General features: G+C 42.6%; 1 protein-coding gene across 1 annotated transcript; it reads right to left on the reverse strand.

The window, feature by feature from the left end:
* Window positions 1-21: 21 nt before the first annotated feature.
* On the reverse strand, window positions 22-13,809 carry MRPL15 (mitochondrial ribosomal protein L15). The gene is made up of 5 exons (XM_055286404.2): window positions 13,314-13,809; window positions 12,040-12,194; window positions 10,972-11,137; window positions 5,756-5,879; window positions 22-1,173 (listed from the first exon to the last, which is right to left on the reverse strand). Exons 1-5 carry the CDS (start codon window positions 13,419-13,421, stop codon window positions 836-838), a joined length of 891 nt encoding a protein of 296 aa, XP_055142379.1. The 5' UTR covers window positions 13,422-13,809; the 3' UTR covers window positions 22-835.
* Between the last annotated feature and the right edge of the window lie 5,501 nt (window positions 13,810-19,310).

Here is a 19,310-nt window from a genome sequence, read left to right on the forward strand (position 1 = left end):
AACAAAATAAATATTGCATTGTTGAGGTTTTCAAATTTTTTTATTTTTAAGAAAATAACTAGCCAGGAATCATTTTATTTATACTGTGGAAGAATTATGAATTATTCAAGGTCAATCTTTAATTGCTCAATGTAAATTAAACCTTCATATGATTTGGATATAAAGTATCTTTCAGAAGCTAAATAATCATACTAACTGCTCCCTTGGGAGCTCTAAGAACAAAGGCCTGCCCATAACACTTTTACCACAGAATTGAGAAAATAAATTCACTTGTAATTTTTGTTTCTCTCACCTTCAGTGTCACTGGCAAACATACTGCCTACCAGCTACTCCTCAGCCTTACACCTTAAGCATACGTCCTGATCTTACTCTTCGAGTTGAGGGTTTACCATCTTGACATTGGGTAGCCGTGTTTCCCTGAGGCTACAGATTAAGAGGGGTCACCAACTCATTCCATCTGCTCTCATCTTGGCAGAGCAGGCCTACAGGTCAATCCCATTCCACTTGTGCATTCTGATCTGTAACAGTAACAAGGCCTGGATGAAAAGATCATTGAAAAAACCAAACTAGAAATATTCGAAAATAGTTGTCATTTTCCTTCCATAGACTATCAGGGAGTTTGTATCTTTGAGACAGAACCCACACAGACTCAGTTTCTCTATGCAGTCCTTGTTTCCTGCCATTTAATTTTAGATGAAAATGAGACATATGAGTACACTGAAAAGTAACATCACCATCTGGAAAATTATACATAAGGAAAATGCAATGAGGGAATATAGATCCTTCAGCCCCTATTCTAGTACTCTTTAACAACTCTGCTTTCTTGGACGGGAATTTATGAGGTATAATACTTAAGGAGATTTTCATCTGTAGGTTTTAGGATTTTCTTATCGGCCATATTCACCACCCATCCTGGAGCAAGACCAAAGAAAATCTGCCTTGGATCCTTCCTAGTACAGAGCATTTTGAAGAGTTCATCTTTAGTGATATCAGGTAAGATATAACCGTACTTCCTGGCGAGTTCAAGTCGTGCTTCAGGAAATTTGGCAGGATCTGCCAGGTACCCACGGTTCTTTGCATCCGTGTAATATGGTACCAGTTCTTCTGGTGGAAGCATTCTTTTTGGAATGGGTTGTCCACGAAGAAAGAATGGAACAGGTTTGCATACAATGTCTAAAAGAAAATTTAAATTTAAAAAGTGAGATGCAAATATTAGCTCGTAGACATATCTAGAGATGTAACTCTAACATAGAGATGTAACTCTGTACCATAGAGATGTTACAGAGTTTCTCTTGATTATTAATTCCTATAATTTTTTTTTTTTTTGAGACGCAGTTTCACTCTTGTGGCCCAGACCATCATCTCAGCTCACTGCAACCTCTGCCTCATGGGTTCAAGCAATTCTCCTGCCTCAGCCTCCCAAGTAGCTGGGATTACAGGCAAGTGCCACCACGCCCGGATCATTTTGTATTTTTAGTAGAGACGGGGTTTGACCACATTGGTCAGGCTAGTCTAGAACTCTTGACCTCAGGTGATCCACCCACCTGGGCCTCTCAAAGTGCTGGGATTACAGGCATGAGCAACCATACCTGTATCTGGAAAACCAATTTTACTAAAATGAGTTATCTTAACTAAAGAGCAGGCAAAGAAATCTTATGTGAAACGAAACATGGAATGCTGCATGACCCCAGTTTTGTTTTCAAACATTTTAAAGGACCCGAGACATGTGTTCTGAAAGTGAGATAGTGAAAAAAAGGCCTACGCACAAGATATCACAGATGCCACAGGGCCTTTAGATAGCTTAGAAAGCAATTACACAAATAGATAACTGTATGAATACAACTGACACTGTACTCATCATGTGTTAGCAATGCAACCTTAACCGAAGCTGGTTACAGAAATCAAAACAGTACTAAGGAAATTATTGAGAACCTCAAAATAATAGTACATATGTCACAGAGCAGTTACAAAGTTTACCTGATGTAATCCATGGAATCCATTCACACATGTATAGTATTTGGTATACAATGAGACAGATGTTAACTATCACCCACCAGGGCATAAGCTCTGTGAAGGAAGGGACTTTTTTTTTTTTTGAGACAAAGTCTCACTCTGTTGCCCAGGCTAGAGTACAGTGGCATGATCTTGGCTCACTGCACCCTCTGCCTCCCAGACTCGAGTGATTCTCATGCCTCAACCTCCCAAGTAGCTGGGATTACAGGCATGCACCACCATGCTCAGCTAATTTTTGTATTTTTAGTAGAGATGGGGTTTTGCCATGTTGGCCAGGCTGGTCTCGAACTCCTGAACTCAGGTGATCCACCTGACTTGGCCTCCCAAAGTGCTGGGATTACAGGCGTGAGGCCATTGCGCCCGGCCAGGAAGGGACTTTTGACTCTTGCACTATCGTCTCTCCATCAGCTGGAACAGTATCTAGCAAACACTAGCCTCTGGCTGTTTGCTGAATGCAAGAATCTGACAGCTGTTTTATACAGCTCTAATATACTGCATTACCTAGCAGTATCTCCACACAGGGCAAATGAGAAATGGTGATTAGGAGGTACTCCAGGCAGGCCACTCACAGAAATGAGAACTGGAAGCTATCTGCTAAGGGTCAAGACCAAGAATTAGAAAGCAGAGCCACCTAAAGCCAGGTCATGCTCTGGACAAACCATCGTACCTACTTCACCTACAACAGAGGGTAAGTAAATAGTGGATGTTCTTGAATCATCAAGAAAGTATCTTCAAAATATATTTAAGAAAGAAGTTTGTAGACCAGGCACAATGGCTCATGCTTTTAATGCCAGCACCTTGGGAGGCAGGAGAATTGCTTGAGCCCAGGAGTTCAAGACCAGCCTGAGCAACATAGTGAGACCTCATCTCTACAAAACATAAAACAAAAAAAAGTTAGCATGGTGACACGCACCTGTAGTCCCAGTTACTCAGGGGGCCTAGGTGGGAGGATTTCTTGAGCCCAGGAGTTTCAGATTGCAGTGAGTAGAACTGCACTCTAGCCTGAGAGAGCAAGACCACCTCAAACGAAAAGAAAAAAATTTCTGGCCCAGCATGGTGGCTCACACCAAGGATCACTTGAAACCAGGAGTTTGAGACCAGCATGGGCAACACAGTGAGACCCCTATCTTTATAAAAATCAAATTAGCCAGGCATGGTGGTACACACCTGTAGTCCCAGCTACTCATGAGGCTGAGGTGGGAGGATCACTTGAGCCCAGGAGTTGGAGGTTGCAGTCAGCCTTGATTACACCGCTACATTCCAGCCTGGGTGACAGAGTGAGACCAAGGTGCAAAAAATTTTCTATAACTTGGAAAACTAAAGTACAACAAAGTAAATTATTCAGAGGCAAAATTACTACTAAGTGATAAACCTGTGATTGGATTTGTTTTATTACTTTTTTAACAAAAAGCTCCTGGAACAACTTGCAGAGCTGCTGCAGAGAGCCACGCACAAGAGCATCAAGGCTGAGGGTGCCTCCGAAGATGCCAGCTCAGGGTGGCAGAGGGCATCTGGCTAGAGAACAAACTCTACCGCCATATTCTATGGTAACAATCACTGAAAAACACACTAACGCAAAAGTCCTTCCAAAATGTCTGTGACTCTTTTAAAAATGCTGGTTTTCATATTTGAGGCAGCTCACCCTAAAAACTGAGTGATAGACCAAAATAAGAAAAGATGCTCATCTATAATAAACTAGAGGGAAAACGGAATCATCATGTCGGCAAATTTTTTTTGTTTTTGAGACAGTCTCACTCTGTCACCCAGCCTGGAGTGCAGTGGCGCGATCTCAGCTCACTACAACCTCTGCTCCCAGGTTCAAGGGATTCTCCTGCCTTAGCCTCCCAAGTAGTTGGGATTGCATGCGCCCACCACCACACCCCGCTAATTTTTGTATGTTTAGTACAGATGAGGTTTCATCATGTTGGCCAGGCTGGTCTAGAATTCCTGACCTCATGTGATCCGTCCACCTCGGCTTCCCAAAGTGCTGGGATTACAGGCATGAGCCACTGCACCCGGCCTTTGATGAATATTTTTAAAAAGCTTTCAATTATGGGAAAAAGGAAATGGTAGTTATTTGTTTCAAACTCTACATACAGACGACACAAATCCTTCCCTTTTTCCCTTTTATATATTAATTTTCAAAGAATTTTCTTCTAATCATGCAATTTGGCCAGGAAATGTTTAACTCCCATTTGAATGTAAAAGCACCAAAGAATCCTTTGTAAAGCATTTAGTCAACAAGTTACATTTGGTTGTCATCTCTGCAACTTGAAAAATCCAATTAATTTATTCAACAAAATTTAAGTGAGCCTCTTCTAGATACTAGGCATCACTCTATGTGCAGGAGATACAGCAGGTAGCAAAGGGTCTCCATCATCCTGAGAGATGGGAAAAAAGAATGAACAGAGAAAGAGAAGTGAACTTATACTTTGTCAGCTGGTGATAGCTGCCAAGGGCAAACACAATGCAGGGCAAGGGGACGGGATGTGACTGTGCGTGTGTGTGTGTGCACGTGCTGTGTGTGCGTGTGCACACCATGCATGTGCATGTGTGTACATATGCTCTTTTATTTAGTACAGGTGAGAAAGATCTCCTAATAAGCAGAGACCTGGAACAGTGGGGCCCAAAGCCACGAATATTCCAAGTGGGGGAAGCTCCAGGCAGGGGGAACAGCAGAGGCCGAGGCTGAAGTACACCGTACACAGGGTTCGGTGTATGGAGGAATGCCAAACCAGGTGGCCAGGAAGGGAATGGAGGGAGCAGGGGAACACCAGGAGGGACAAGAGCTAGTGCAGATCACAGCCAGCCTTGCAGGAGCAGCGTGGATACCACTGCAGGTTTTGTGCAAAGGAGTGATAGTCCATGCTTTAAAAGGAACCTCGTGCCACGTCACTCCCCTGCAGATGGAATCAAAACAGAGGCAACCTGAAGGCCCAGTCATCCAGGCAAGAGGACAGTGGCTAGGACAGACTGGCAGTAGTAGCTGGAGAAGTGGTCAAATGTGGACACAGTTTGAAGAAACAACTCAAAAGACTTATTAGGGCATAAAAGAAAAAGTTTAGGACTCCAAATTTTGGATGGACTTGTCATTTACTTACATAGGGAAGACTACAAGAAGAGCCAGGCTGAAGTAAAACAGAAAAGAGGGGCTGGGCGTGGTGGCTCACACCTGTAATCCCAGCACTTTGAGAAGCTGAGAAGGGCGGATCATTTGAGGTCAAGAGTTCAAGACCAGCCTTGACAACATGCTGAAACCCGCCTCTAGCCAAAATACAAAAATTGGCTGGGTGTGGTGGCGGGCACCTGTAACCCCAGCTACTCCGGTGACTGAGACAGGAGAATCGCTTGAACCTGGGAGGCAGAAGTTGCAGTGAGCAGAGATTGAGCCGCTGCACTCCAGCCTGGGCAACAGAGCAAGACTCTGTCTTAAAAAAAAAGAGAAAAAAGAGACATTTCAGACATGCTATATTTGAGGTCCCTGCTAGATATTCAAGAGAATTGGCCAGGCAGGCAGATGCAGGTCTACAGTTCAGGGGAGGGGCTGAGAGCCTTTTTTGCCCTTGGTGTATGTGTCAGCAACATGCTGTATTCTTTAAATCATAATAATCCATATGGTAGATGTAGATCAAATACTACATCCAGACTAGTACCAACATTTGCCATTCACTAAGTAATTTAAAAGTAGTAGTCAACATGAGACAAAGAGAGAAAGATGAAAATGACCGTGGAACAAACTTACCCAGACTTCTTGGATCATAGAAGGCTGTAGTAACAACACCACCATTTTTTTCAATGGCAGCAATAGCTAGTTCTGAAGCCAACTGTACTTCAATATTAACTTTTGCCGTAAAGGTGTCAGCACCCTGAAATTTGTCAAAACAGTCTGTTGGTAAACAGCTTGGCTAAAAGTAAATTAATTATGTCAAGCTTCCTTTTTAAACAGTGTTTTTCCCTCCAAAGTGCCTATAACGTAACAATACAGTTAGTCCTCCATATCTGTGGGTTCCACATCTGCAAGTCAACCAACTTGAATGGATAATTTTCGGAAAAAAAGTAATAATAAAAAATAAGGCTGGGCACAGTGGTTGATGCCTGTAATCCCAGCCCTTTGGGAGGCCAAGGTAGGTGGATCACCTGAGGTCAGGAGTTCGAGACCAGCCTGCCCAACATGGAGAAACCCCGTCTCTACTAAAAATACAAAAAATTAGCTGGGTGTGGTGGCACTCACCTGTAGTCCCAGCTACTCAGGAGGCTGAGGCGGGAGAATCGCCTGAACCCAGGAGGGGGAGGTTGCAGTGAGCCGAGATTGTGCCATTGCACTCCAGCCTGGGCTACAAGAGTGAAACTCCGTCTCAAATAAAAATAAAAATAAAATAAGGCCAGGCACGGTGGCTCATGCCTGTAATCCCAGCACTTTGGGAGGCCAAGGCAGGAAGATCACCTGAGGTCAGGAGTTTGAGACCAGCCTGGCCAACATGGTGAAACCCCATCTCTTAAAATACAAAAATTAGCCGGGCATGTTGCCGGACACCAGTAATCCCAGCTATTTCGAGAATGAGGCAGGAGAATCACTTGAACCCGGGAGGCAGAGGCTGCAGTGAGCTGAGATCGCACCACTGCACTCCAGTCTGGGCGACAGAGCAAGACTCCATCTCAAAAAAAAAAAAAAAAAAATCAATCAATACAACAATAAGAAAACAATTCTTCTTTAAATACAGTATAACAACTATTTATATAGTATTTACATTACTTTCAATGGCAAAAGCCACAATTACTTGTGCACCAACCTAATACTAGGTATTATAAGTAACCTAGAGATGATTTAAAGTATATGGGAGGATGTGGCAGGTTATATGCAAATACTAGGCCATCTTAGAGACTTGATCATCTGGATTATAGTGAGAGGAGGCGGTCGTGGAACCAATCCTAAGAGACGACTATAATTCCTATTTTAAATATCTCTGTTTTGAGGTCCTATCACTTTTTTTTTAACATTTTATTTAGGCTACTTGTTTTACCAATTTTCAATCCGTGTAAGTAAGACTGACTACATTTCCATTTTATGTACACCTACTAAGCATTCATTCCTGACTTCATTAATAGTAGGCTGCTTAATCCTCATAACAACCTTATGATAGGATTATTGCTATCCCGACTTCATAGATGGAAATACCGACTTCATAGATGGAAATACCAACGCACAGAGGTTGTGTTGCCCAAGGTCACAAAGCAAGTATTCTAATCCAGGGAGTTTAATCACAGCATCTGTATTCTTAACCACAACATTATGCTGTCAAACAGATTAAAAACTAATCTTCCTTATCCCTAAGTAAGCAAGAGGCCAGCAGGAGGTTAAACAAGGGAATATGCAGGCTGGAGCAGGGGGAAGAACAGAAAATCTGACAAAATCTGAGCTTTGGAGAAGTTGGCCTCACTAGGGAAAAAAAGAAAAGAAATTTCACTTTGCATTCACTATTGACTTTATTATCGCCTCTAAGCTGAAAAAAAAAAAACCTCCAATTTTTCCTAGAATAATCAACACTAGAAAATGTAGTTCTAGGCCAGGCACAGTGGCTCACGCCTGTAATCCCAGCATTTTGGGAGGACGAGGTGGGCGGATCACGAGGTCAGGAGATCGAGACCATCCTGGCTAACATGGTGAAACCCTGTCTCTACTAAAAATACAAAAAAAAAATAAATTAGCCGGGCATGGTGGCGGGTGCCTGCAGTCCCAGCTACTCAGGATGCTGAGGCAGGAGAATGGCGTGAACCCGGGGGGCGGAGCTTGCAGTGAGCCGAGATCGCGCCACTGCACTCCAGCCTGGGCGACAGAGCGAGACTCCATCTCACAAAAAAAAAAAAAAAAAGAAAGAAAATGTAGTTCTAGACCGGGCGCAGTGACTCACGCCTGTAATCCTAGCACTTTGGGAGGCCAAGGAGGGTGGAGTACTTGATGTCTGGAGTTTGAAACCAGCCTGGCCAACATGGTAAAACCCCATCTGTACTAAAAAATACAAAAAGTAGCCGGGCATGGTGGCATGTGCCTGTAATCCCAGCTACTCCGGAGGCTGAGGCAGGAGAATGGCTTAAACCCCAGGTGGAGGTGAAGGTTGCAGTGAGTGGAGATTGCGCCATTGCACTGCAGCCTGGGCAACAGGGCAAGACTCCATCTCAAAAAAATTAAAAAGACAGAAAAAAAAAAAGAAAACTAGCTCTGAACTCTAAAAAGTTAAATTTTTGGTCACAGTCAGGATGTGCTATATTTTTCTCTAATTTCAAAGGAGATTCTGATAAAAGCAAAAAGATGGCAACATTATACCACTCTATGGCAATAGAAAGTTTTCATGAAGCTGAAACAAAGTGGCTCCCAGTTTAGCTCCTTCTATTATTAATTTTTCATGTATTTCAAAAATATTCCATCAATTCTAAGATGCATTTTCACACTTTTTTTACATCTAATACTGGTATACGTTTAAAATCAACAGTACCTTTGATTCAGTAAAACAGGGTCTTGCTGTATCATTTGTGATTTTTAAGCAATCCATAGTTTGCTTAACTATCTCCCTATTTGGGGGCATTGGTGTCAGCTCCAGTATTTTCAGTAGTATAAATAGCATTTGTAGGACTATCTTTATATCAGGTTTCTTTCATTTTGCTTTTCCTTGAGAACGTATGTTTCCAAATTGATAATTTTGTGCTAAAGGATCAAAACTGTCTTATTATTCACTATTTACTGCAAATCTGAAATCACAGAAGTAAATCAGTTAACAGAGCTATAAATAATGTGTCATTGCAATTACTTGACCAGTGCCCTGGGGTAAAGTTTTCAGGGTTATTTTTGCTAATCTAATAGACAACACCTAAGGATGTTGGGATGTGCAGTTTAAGGGCTGATGAGGTCATGGATTTCCATATGTTAAGTTACATGTGTATTTCTTTATACACACTCAGGGTAGAATACTGAGGCTTAATCTTGTATTTGGTATTCTCTTTTCAAATTACTTTATTTGGAAAGTTTTTATCCATACAGTTCACTTTTTCAAAGGAATCTGAAAGGTTTTTTCATAAATATATGCTTCCCTCTAGTGGACACTAACTTACCTATACGACTATATTATTGGCAAACAGTAGTTGATTAACAATGTACAAAAAATTTGGCCGACGGGTGGCTCATGTCTGTAATCCCAGCACTTTGGGAGGCCAAGGCAGGCAGATCACCTGAGGTCAGGAGTTCAAGACCAGCCTGACCAACATGGTGAAACCCTGCCTCTACTAAAAATACAAAATTAGCCTGGCATGGTGGCACATGCCTGTAATCCCAGCTACTTGGAAGGCTGAGGCAAGAGAATCGCTTGAACCTGGGAGGTGGAGATCACAGTGAGACTCCATCTCCAAAAAAAAAAAGGCAGAAAATTAGCTGGGCCTGGTGGCAGGTGCCTGTAATCCCAGCTACTTGGGAAGCTAAGGCAGGAGAATCGCTTGAATTCAGGAGACAAAGGTTGCAGTGAGCTGACACCACTGTACTCCAGCCTGGGCCACAGAGTGAGATACTGTCTCAAAAAAAATAAAGAAGAAAGTAAAGCAATGAATCAAAGCACCTGCCCTCAAGGGAGCTTATATTCTAGTAAGGAAGACAATGAAAACAAATGCATAACTTGGTAATAAATGTCAAGTGCTCATATATATTCAAAGAAAAATACTTTGGGCAGAGTAAAGGAAACAGTGTGACTCCTGAAGCAGGGCAAGTGCTCTTTTAAAAAGACTCTCAAAAAAGACCTTCCTGGCCAGGCGGGGTGGCTCACATTTGTAATCCCAGCACTTTGGGAAGCTGAGGCAGGCAGATCGCCTGAGGTCAGGAGTTCAAGAACAGCCTGGCCAACATAGCAAAACCCCATCTCTACTAAAAATAAAAAAAAATTAGCCAGACATGGTGGCACGAACCTGTAGTCCCACCTACTCGGGAGGCTGAGGCACGAGAATAGCTTGAACTCAGGCAGCAGAGGTTGGCAGTGAGCTAAGATCGTGCCATTGTACTCCAGCCTGGGAGACAGAGTGAGACTCCATCTCTATTAAAAAAATTTAAAAAAGATCTTCCTGATATGTTGACATTCAAGCAGAGAACCAAAAGAATTAAGGGGGTGCCATGTGCGGTGGCTCACGCCTGTAATCCCAGCACTTTGGGAGGCCGAGGTGGGTGGATCACGAGGTCAGGAGTTCAAGACCAGCCTGGCCAATATGGTGAAACCCCATCTCTACTAAAAATATAAAAAATTAGCCGGGTGTGGTGGCACACGCCTGTAGTCCCAGCTACTCAGGAGGCTGAGGCAGGAGAATCTCTTGAACCCAGGAGGCAGAGGTTGCAGTGAGCCGAGATCGTGCCACTGCACTCTAGCCTGGGCAACAGAGCGAGATCCATCTCAAAAAAAAAAAAAAAAGGAAGGGGGCAAGCTTTACAGATAGGCAGAAGAGCATTCTAGGACCAAGGGACAGAGCCCTGCGATGATAGCATGACAGCTTTCCAAAACCACAGCGATCACCACTACATAACAGTTATAAACACAAATGGGATAAAAATAAAGGGGGTACTGATTATCTAGAAATCAAAAATATCCTCCTACGGGCCAGGCATGGTGGCTCAAGCCTGTAATTCCAGCACTTTGGGAGGCCGAGGTGAGCAGATCACTTGAGGTCAGGAGTTCAAGATCAGCCTGGCCAACATAGTGAAACCCTGTCTCTACTAAAAATAAATAAAATTAGCTGGGCATGGTGGTGGGTGCCTGTAATCCCAGCTATTCAGGAGGCTGAGGCAGGAGAATCACTTGAACTTGTGAGGTGGACGTTGCAGGAGCCGAGACTGCGCCTCTGTACTCCAGCTCAGGCAACAGAGAGCAAGACTCCGTCTAAAAAAAAAAAAAATTCTCGTATATAACACCAAAAGATCTAATCAAGACTTACCTCCTCGACCAGCTGGACACCATAATCCCTTTTAAGTGGCTGGATAGTCACACCTCTCCCATTGACAAGCTGGGTTAAGTCAATAGGTTGACTAGGATCAACACGACCCAAATCAATAAGATACTGCAGTCTATTGAGACTCAAAGGCTTATACTGGCGTCTGAAACTGTAAAACAAGAACGTAAGAGTTGGAAAACTCTCATCTTCCTGTAACTTCTCGAAATCAACTCAAAGCTTTGTCTTGTGTTTTCCTCCACCAATTTTAATTATTAACTAAACAAAACCCTCTTGAGTGTAATACAAACATGTAATATTGCTTGGTTTTGGGTAATGAAAAGAAACCACCGGCCGGGCGCGGTGGCTCAAGCCTGTAATCCCAGCACTTTGGGAGGCCGAGGCGGGCGGATCACGAGGTCAGGAGATCGAGACCATCCAGGCTAACACGGTGAAACCCCGTCTCTACTAAAAATACAAAAAATTAGCCGGGCGTGTTGGTGGGCGCCTGTAGTCCCAGCTACTCGGGAGGCTGAGGCAGGAGAATGGCGTGAACCCGGGAGGTGGAGCTTGCAGTGAGCTGAGATCGCGCCACTGCACTCCACCCTGGGGGACAGAGCAAGACTCTGTCTCAAAAAAAAAAAAAAAAAGAAACCACCTTTGTTCCATTAAAAATTATTTCCCTCTCTAAGCATTTACTTCACTTATTTACACAAATAAATCTGTGGAAAATTTAACTTACTATGGAGCTCAAATTAATAATGGTAGTTATCATTAGGTGACTACAGTGGGCCAGATTTTTATGTATACTGTCTATTATTGCTCATTCTTTTAATAACCATTAGAGCGGGCATTAGAATCTCCATTTTGCAGGTCTGAGGGCAATGTCTGGGCTTTTTTTCCTTTTAATAATCCAGGCAAAATTTCATTACCAAAAAATGGTTCAGGGGAACAGTGGCAAAAGTTTGCTTCAAAGTAAATTTAAAATTTCCACCAAAATTTCTACCAAACTATTTTTAGGTACTTTTTAATGGAAATTGGGGACCTGTACTTTAAAAAGCAAAGCAATCTTACCTATGTCCTTCATTAAACCCGTATTTTGGGATTCGGATGTAAAATGGAGTCTGGCCTCCCTCAAAGCCCAGGCGGGGCCGGGTTCCTCTTTGCCTTTCTCCTTTATGGCCTCTGCCACATTTTCTACCTCTTCTCCGACCTCTTGGTCTTCTCTCCTACAAGGAAAGAAGAGAATTTTATGAATTTCAGATGCATTTCTAAAAACTGCATTTCAGCTCTTCACTTTTTGTTATGCTGTTCATTCATCCAACCCACCAGTGCTAGCTAACACTACTGTGTCAAGCATGTCCTAGTTGCTCAAAGGTCCACACACTCTGTTAGCATCTTTGCCTCTAAAGACATAGCTAATTCTTGTAACCAAAGTCCAAGCGTGTTTCAAAAGCAAAAAGTAAAGGTTGGGATGGGGATAAGGTTTTTATAATAGGTTGAAATTGAAAAAAATCCTAGAATTAAATATTCACAACATTTTAAATGATAGCCAAGAATGTATTTTGCAATTAATTGTAAATATGCAAATGTTATTCATAAACCTGTAATTTTATTTGAAAACTGATTTGTTGAAGAAAATATTTTCCTTAATTTCCTGTCATTTCATGAAAGCAATGAACTGACTGTTAAAATGACAGTACATTGTCAACTAACAGCTTTTCTAGCTGTATTTAGTGAACTGCAGAAGGGACAGCTGCAATTCAGAGCTTTCCAATGAACATAAAGATACACGGGGAAAACATTTCATTTTAAATCCAATTTTGAATGACACAATGACTTTGTAGTTTCAGCGAATCGGCTTCTCCGCCTGGTACCTTTACACTTTTAAACATAACCTTATTAAGAACTGGGTGCGGCCGGGAGCGGCAGCTCACGCCTGTAATCCCAGCACTTTGGGAGGCCGAGGCAGGCGGATCACGAGGTCAGGAGTTCAAAACCAGCCTGGCCAACACGATGAAACCACGTCTCTACTAAAAATACAAAAATTAGCCGGGCGTGGTGGCGGGAGCCTGTAATCCCAGCTACTCGGGAGGCTGAGGCAGGAGAATTGCTTCTGGGCGACAGAGCAAGACTCCGTCAAGGGAAAAAAAAAAAAAAAAAAAAAAAGAACTGGGTACACGTGGAAAGATTTCCCTCTGGGCGGTAAGGGAGAACAGGCACGAGGCAATCCTACTTTCATCCCAACACCCTCCCAGAAAGGGCAGTTCTCCTAATGACAGGGAGAGAAGGGCCGCTTTCATCGCCTGGGTCCCCAGCGCTTCCCCGCACCGCCACCACCCATTTACCGGTTTCTTGGAGCCGGGATTCGGCTTTAAGTTGGCCAGGCTCACACGCGGCAGGCCCCGGAGTAGGTCCATGGCCCGGGCCCCACCGGCCTGCAAGGGACCGGCCATAACTCGGCAGATCCAAGAACTTTCAAGGGCGCTCTGAGCTGCTCGGAGGCCACGTGGTCTCGGGGGCTGCTTTGTGGCCGTGGCCCCGCCCCTGTCGCGCTACAGCCGCGCGCGCAAGCCCGGGATTCGGGCAGAGTCGTGGGAGTATGCAAGTTTGTCTCGGTTGTCCTTTTAGTTCTTTGGGGATGTGATCTTATTTTCCGAGATCCTGCTTTGTCCTCGGGGTCCCTTTTAATATTCTGAACTTAAAACCTTCTCTTTCGCCAAACAAGAGCATGCACTAAAAACACTGCGTTAAATAAAGGATCTTTTTTGAGTTAGCGTTTGGCCTTGCCTGTTTGTCTACGCTGTGTCTTCTCTGCGGTCAATGCAGACCCCAGAGTAAAGCAAAGTGAGCTGTCAATTATTAGCTTTTGAGCTTGCGTAATTATACACCGTGAGGTACGAAAATAAAACTCAGAGTGCACCTATCAAAATGCCTGGCTAATACCAATCTTTGAATAAGACTCAAAGTGTGAACTCTCATCCGTGTGCATCTGTATTGTTTTGAGTGAATCGCAGTTACTAACCACCTACTGTTAATGACTGGCGCCATACTGAATGCCTGGTGTATGCCAGACGCTGTATTAAATAAGCCTTACTCGATTTACAGCCATTCTAGAGGTAAATGGTGTTACTACATTTTACAGTTACAACAGGGAAGGCTTAGCAAGGTCCGATAGCTTGACCAACTTCTTGGAACAAGCGGCAGAGCCAGGATTCAAACGTACACTGCTTCCTACTATAAAAGTAGTATTTTTAGAATGTAGAATTGAGTATCTGCATCACAAAATACGAACATTATTACTCGAAAAATACCAGCTCTTCTTTTTTCTCTCAAGTGAGTTATTTCTTTTTCTTTCTTTTAGTAATGGTTTGACATTTCACTTGCTGGGGCGTTTTTTCTGCTAGCTCTAACTAGTAATCACAAATAATGAAGGTAAGACAATTTTTGGAGGGCATGTGTCTCTAGGTTTAACTGCGTGTTTTTTAAGCTCCTTTAAATCAAGTGTAAAATAACTACATAAAGAAAAAGTTGTATTCATTCCTTCAAGTACTATTTATAAGTAAGACACTGAACTTGTTGGAAATACACATGGATGAACTCAAATAGGATTTCATTCCCAAGTTGAAATCTAGTAGGGAACAGTTTCCAAAAGTGAATTATTATTATTTATTATTATTATTATTATTATTTTGAGACAGAGTCTCGCTCTGTTGCTTAGGCTGGAGTGCAATGGTGCAATCTCGGCTTACTGCAACCTCCGCCTCTCTGGTTCAAGCAATTCTTCCGCCTTCGCCTCCCGAGTAGTTGGGATTACAGGCATTCATCAGCACACCCGGCTAATTTTTTTTGTATTTTTATTAGAGACGGGTTTTCGCCATGTTGGCTAGGCTGATCTCCAACTCCTGGCCTCAGGTGATCCCCCTGCCTCGGCATCCCGAAGTGCTGGGATTACAGGCGTGAGCCACCGCGCCCGGCCCATGAATGTTTTTTAAAAGTTAAAGATAAAAGTAGGCCTCTTGTAGACGAATTAGCAAAAACAATAAAATATATGAGTTCGATAAAATGATATGAAGGTAAAGTCTAGACTCTATTTAGAAGCACAAAAGAAATAGAATGGGGCGTGGGGGGAAATAGAACCTATTTTCTGCCTTTAGTGATTTTTGGTTGGTTGGTTTGTTTGTTTGTTTGTTTGTTTGAGATGGAATCTCACTATGTCGCCCAGGCTGGAGTGCAGTGGCGCCATCTCGGCTCACTGCAGCCTCCCCTCCCAGGTTCAAGCGATTCTCCTGCCTCAGCCTCCCCAGTAGCTGAGATTACAGGCGTGCAGCACCACGTACAGCTTTTTTACTTTGTTTGTTTGGTTGGGTTTTTAGTAGAGAGACTGGGTTTCACCACGTTGGCCAGGCTTGTCTGAAACTCCTAACCTCAAATGATCCACCTGCCTTGGCCTCCCAAAGTGCTGGGATTACAGGTGTGAGCCACTGAGCCCAGCCTGCCTTTAGTGATTTTTAATTCAGTAGTTTTCATTATGTTTTTATTAAACTTTCCTACCTTTGGGAAGAAAATTGCAAAATATAATTGCAAACTGTACCCTAATCTACAGAAAAATGCACAATTATTTTCAATCCCCAAAAAATCATTGTTTGCATTAAGTAATGAACTTCTTGATTGAGTGTTAATGCCAGTAATGTTTTTTACCATGGAAAATTTTTTTATTGAATAAATAAAATACAAGAAATATGCTGCACTTCTTGGAAGTAGAAGTTGTATGGGTTATACAATGTTATTGGTGGACATCAGTTAGTAATAATGGGAATAACAATTGTTGACAGTTAATTGTAGGCTACGTGTTTGTTTATCCGATATCCAACATGTTGATTAAGCATATAAAACTGTCAAAATAATTTGATGAGTTTCGTTTGTGTTGTAAGAATGTAAATTAAGGGTGTGTGGTCAATAAGTCAACAATTTTTACCTTAAGTATATAGTAGTTTTATGTCATCCTCATAATTGCACAATTGATATTTATTACCCACCTACATGCTTGGGAGGTGCTAAATCCTGTTTAAATCAAGTTAACAAGAACTTGTAATAAAAACATTAATATCTCAACAACTATTTAAGGTGCATCCTGATTCCAACCCCAGTTGATAATAACTGCTGAATCATTACATAATAACAATGAAGCCGGGCGCAGTGGCTCACGCCTTTAGTCCCAGCACTTTGGAAAGCTAAGGCAGGCGGATCACCTGAGGTTGGGAGTTTGAGACCAGCCGGACCAACATGGAGAAACCCCATCTCTAATAAAAATAAAAATTAGCTGGGAGTGGTAGTGCATGCCTGTAATCCCAGCTACTCAGGAGGCTGAGGCAGGAGAATCGCTTGAACCCTGGAGGCAGAGGTTGTGGTGAGCCAAGATTGCGCCATTGCACTCCAGCCTGGGCCACAAGAGCAAAACTCCATCTGAAAAAAAAAAAAAGAATGAAATGAACTGTATAAAGATGATACAATTTGAACTGCTTTGGAAGACTTCACACACTGCCACGAAATCTTCCCCAATCTATATATATCAGCAACTGACAGTGTGTTAACATAGATTAATTCCTTTGAGTTAATTATTTTTCTAAAAAAAATTTTTTTGGCCAGGCGCAGTGGCTCATGCCTGTAATCCCAGCTCTTTGGGAGGCCAAGGTGAGCGGATCACGAGATCAGGAGTTCGAGAACAGTGTGACCAACATAGTGAAACCCTGTCTCTACTAAAAATACAAAAATTAACCGGGCATGGTGGCATGAGCCTGTAGTCCCAGCTACTCAGGGATGAGACAGGAGAATCGCTTGAAATACCAGGAGGCAGAGGTTGCAGTGAGCCAAGATCAGCCTGGGCAACGGAGCGAAACTCCATCTCAAAAAAAAAAAAAATTCAGCATTAGCAGAGAACGGGACTGGGAAATGAAAATAAAAGGGAATAGGCTGGACACAGGGGCTCATACCTGTAATCCCAGTAATCCCAGGAATTTGGGAGGCCCAGGCGGGTGGAACACTTGAGGTCAGGAGTTTGAGACAAGCCTGGCCAACATGGTGAAACCCGTCTCTACAAAAAATACAAACATTAGCTGGGCATGGTGACAGGTATCTGTAGTCCCAGCTACTCAGGAGGCTGAGGCAAGAGAATCACTAGAACTCAGGAGGAGGTCGCAGTGAGCTGAGATTGTGCCACTGTACTCCAGCCTGGGCAACAGGGCAAGACTCCTCTCAAAAAAAATAAGTTGAGCAGAAAACAACTGGAGAAGCAATATTCCTGAGTGAAGGTGGGAGAAAGCCAGAGGCAGGAGAACAATGAATACCTTTGATATTGGGAGAAAACTAATATTGAGAGAAGGCTATGAAGAGGGCATGGAAAGGGGCTGGAAATAAATGTCCCCTTAATAAAACTTAACTAATTTTGCCTTGATAAAACTTGGTTCCAACCTAAAGGTCTTTATTCACACCTAAATAGGTTTTAATTTTATTAAAGTATTGTAATGCCTACATATGTTGAAAAAATCAGATAGTACAGAAGGGCTTATAATGAGAAGTAGTTGTTTCCTATTCCATTTGTAGTTTCACTCCCATAAACAATCACTTTTAATGTTGTTTTTGTTTCTTCTAATGATTGCCTCCTTGTTTACAAATTAATAAAATGTCTACTTCACTAATTTTTTTGTCATTTCTTTTCTTTTCCTTTTTTTTTTTTTGAGATGGAGTTTTGCTCTTGTCATCCAGGCTGGAGTCCAATGGCACAATCTCGACTCACTGCAACCTGCGCCTCTTGGGTTCAAGTGATTCTCCTGCCTCAGCCTCCCATGTAGCTGGGATTACAGGCACCTGCCACCATGCCTAGCTAATTTTTGTACTTTTAGTAGAGATGGGGTTTCACCTTGTTAGCCAGGCTGGTCTCGAACTCCTAAGCTCAGGTGATCCACCTGCCTTGACCTCCCAAAGTGTTGGGATTACAGGCGTGAGCCACTGAGCCTGGCTCATTTTTTTTCCTTGAGACGACAAGTTTCGCCCTGTCATCCAGGCTGGAGTGCAGTGACCTTGAACTCCTGGGCTCAAGTGATCCTCCCACCTTAGCCACCTGAGTAGCTGGGGCTACAGGTATCCTCCACCATGCCCAACTAATTTTTGTAGAGACGGGTTTTTGCCCTATTGCCCAAGCTGGTCTTGAATTCCTGGGCTCAAGCAGTCCTCCTGCCTCGGCCTCCCAAAGTGCTGGGATTACATGAATGAGCCACCACACCCAGCTGTTTATCAATTTTTAGCATTGTATATTCACTTGTCTTATGATGAATGAAGATTTAGGTAATTTAAGCTATTTCTTCCTAAAATTTTTCTTCTCTCATGGTAAACTTTGTAATTTAAATTATGTAATCTAAGTACTTTAAACATTTAATTCTTGGATTTTCAACCTTCAAAAATATACATTAACTCCTCACTCTGGGTCAGATAAAGATATTCACACCCCAACCTCTCATACTTCTTCACTCCTACTTTCCAATTTGTGTTAGCTGTATCTTTCTTTAACATTGCCATGTATTATATTATAACTATATACTTTAAATGATTATTTAGTGTAAATGAGCTACAACAATTGCCATATTTGCTCTCTCTAGGGCAATTTTCAGTGGTTCCCTCTTAACCAGCTAAAACAACTGGCTTTCAGTCTGTTAGGCTTACTTTATTTTATATATATATATATATATATATATATATATATATATATATAATTTTTTGAAAAAGGGTCTTGCTCTGTTGCCCAGGCTGAAGTGCAATGGTGTGATCTCAGCTTCATCTGACTCCCAGGGTCAAGCAATCCTCCCACCTCAGCCTCCTGAATAGCTGGGATTATAGGCGTGCACCACCACGCCCAGCTAACTTTTTATTTTTTGTAGAGATGGGGTTTCACCATGTTGTCCAGTCTGATCTTGAACTCCTGGGCTCAAGCGATCCTCCTGCCTCAGCCTCCCATAGTACTGGGATTACAGGTGTGAGCCACTGCACCAGGCCTGATAAGCTTTAAGTTCGTGATTAGGAGTCTCAAATTGGTCATCCTATTCCAGTGTTCAAAAAACTTTGTATTTTCACTCTCCAAGATGACTATTTTGTATCCTCTCTCCTTCAGTTAATAATTTTTTTCTTATTCTTTTATTTATTTATTTGTTTAATCAAAATGGGATCTCACTAAGTTGCCCAGGATAGTCTTGAACTCCTGGGCTCAAACTATCCTCCAGCTTTGGCCTCCCAAAGTGCTGGGATTACAGGAGTGAGCGACTACAACCAGCCTGACTTTTCCTTATTCTTTT

The sequence above is a fragment of the Symphalangus syndactylus genome, chromosome 7 (assembly GCF_028878055.3).
Source record: "Symphalangus syndactylus isolate Jambi chromosome 7, NHGRI_mSymSyn1-v2.1_pri, whole genome shotgun sequence".
In the NCBI taxonomy this organism is placed as follows: domain Eukaryota; kingdom Metazoa; phylum Chordata; class Mammalia; order Primates; family Hylobatidae; genus Symphalangus; species Symphalangus syndactylus.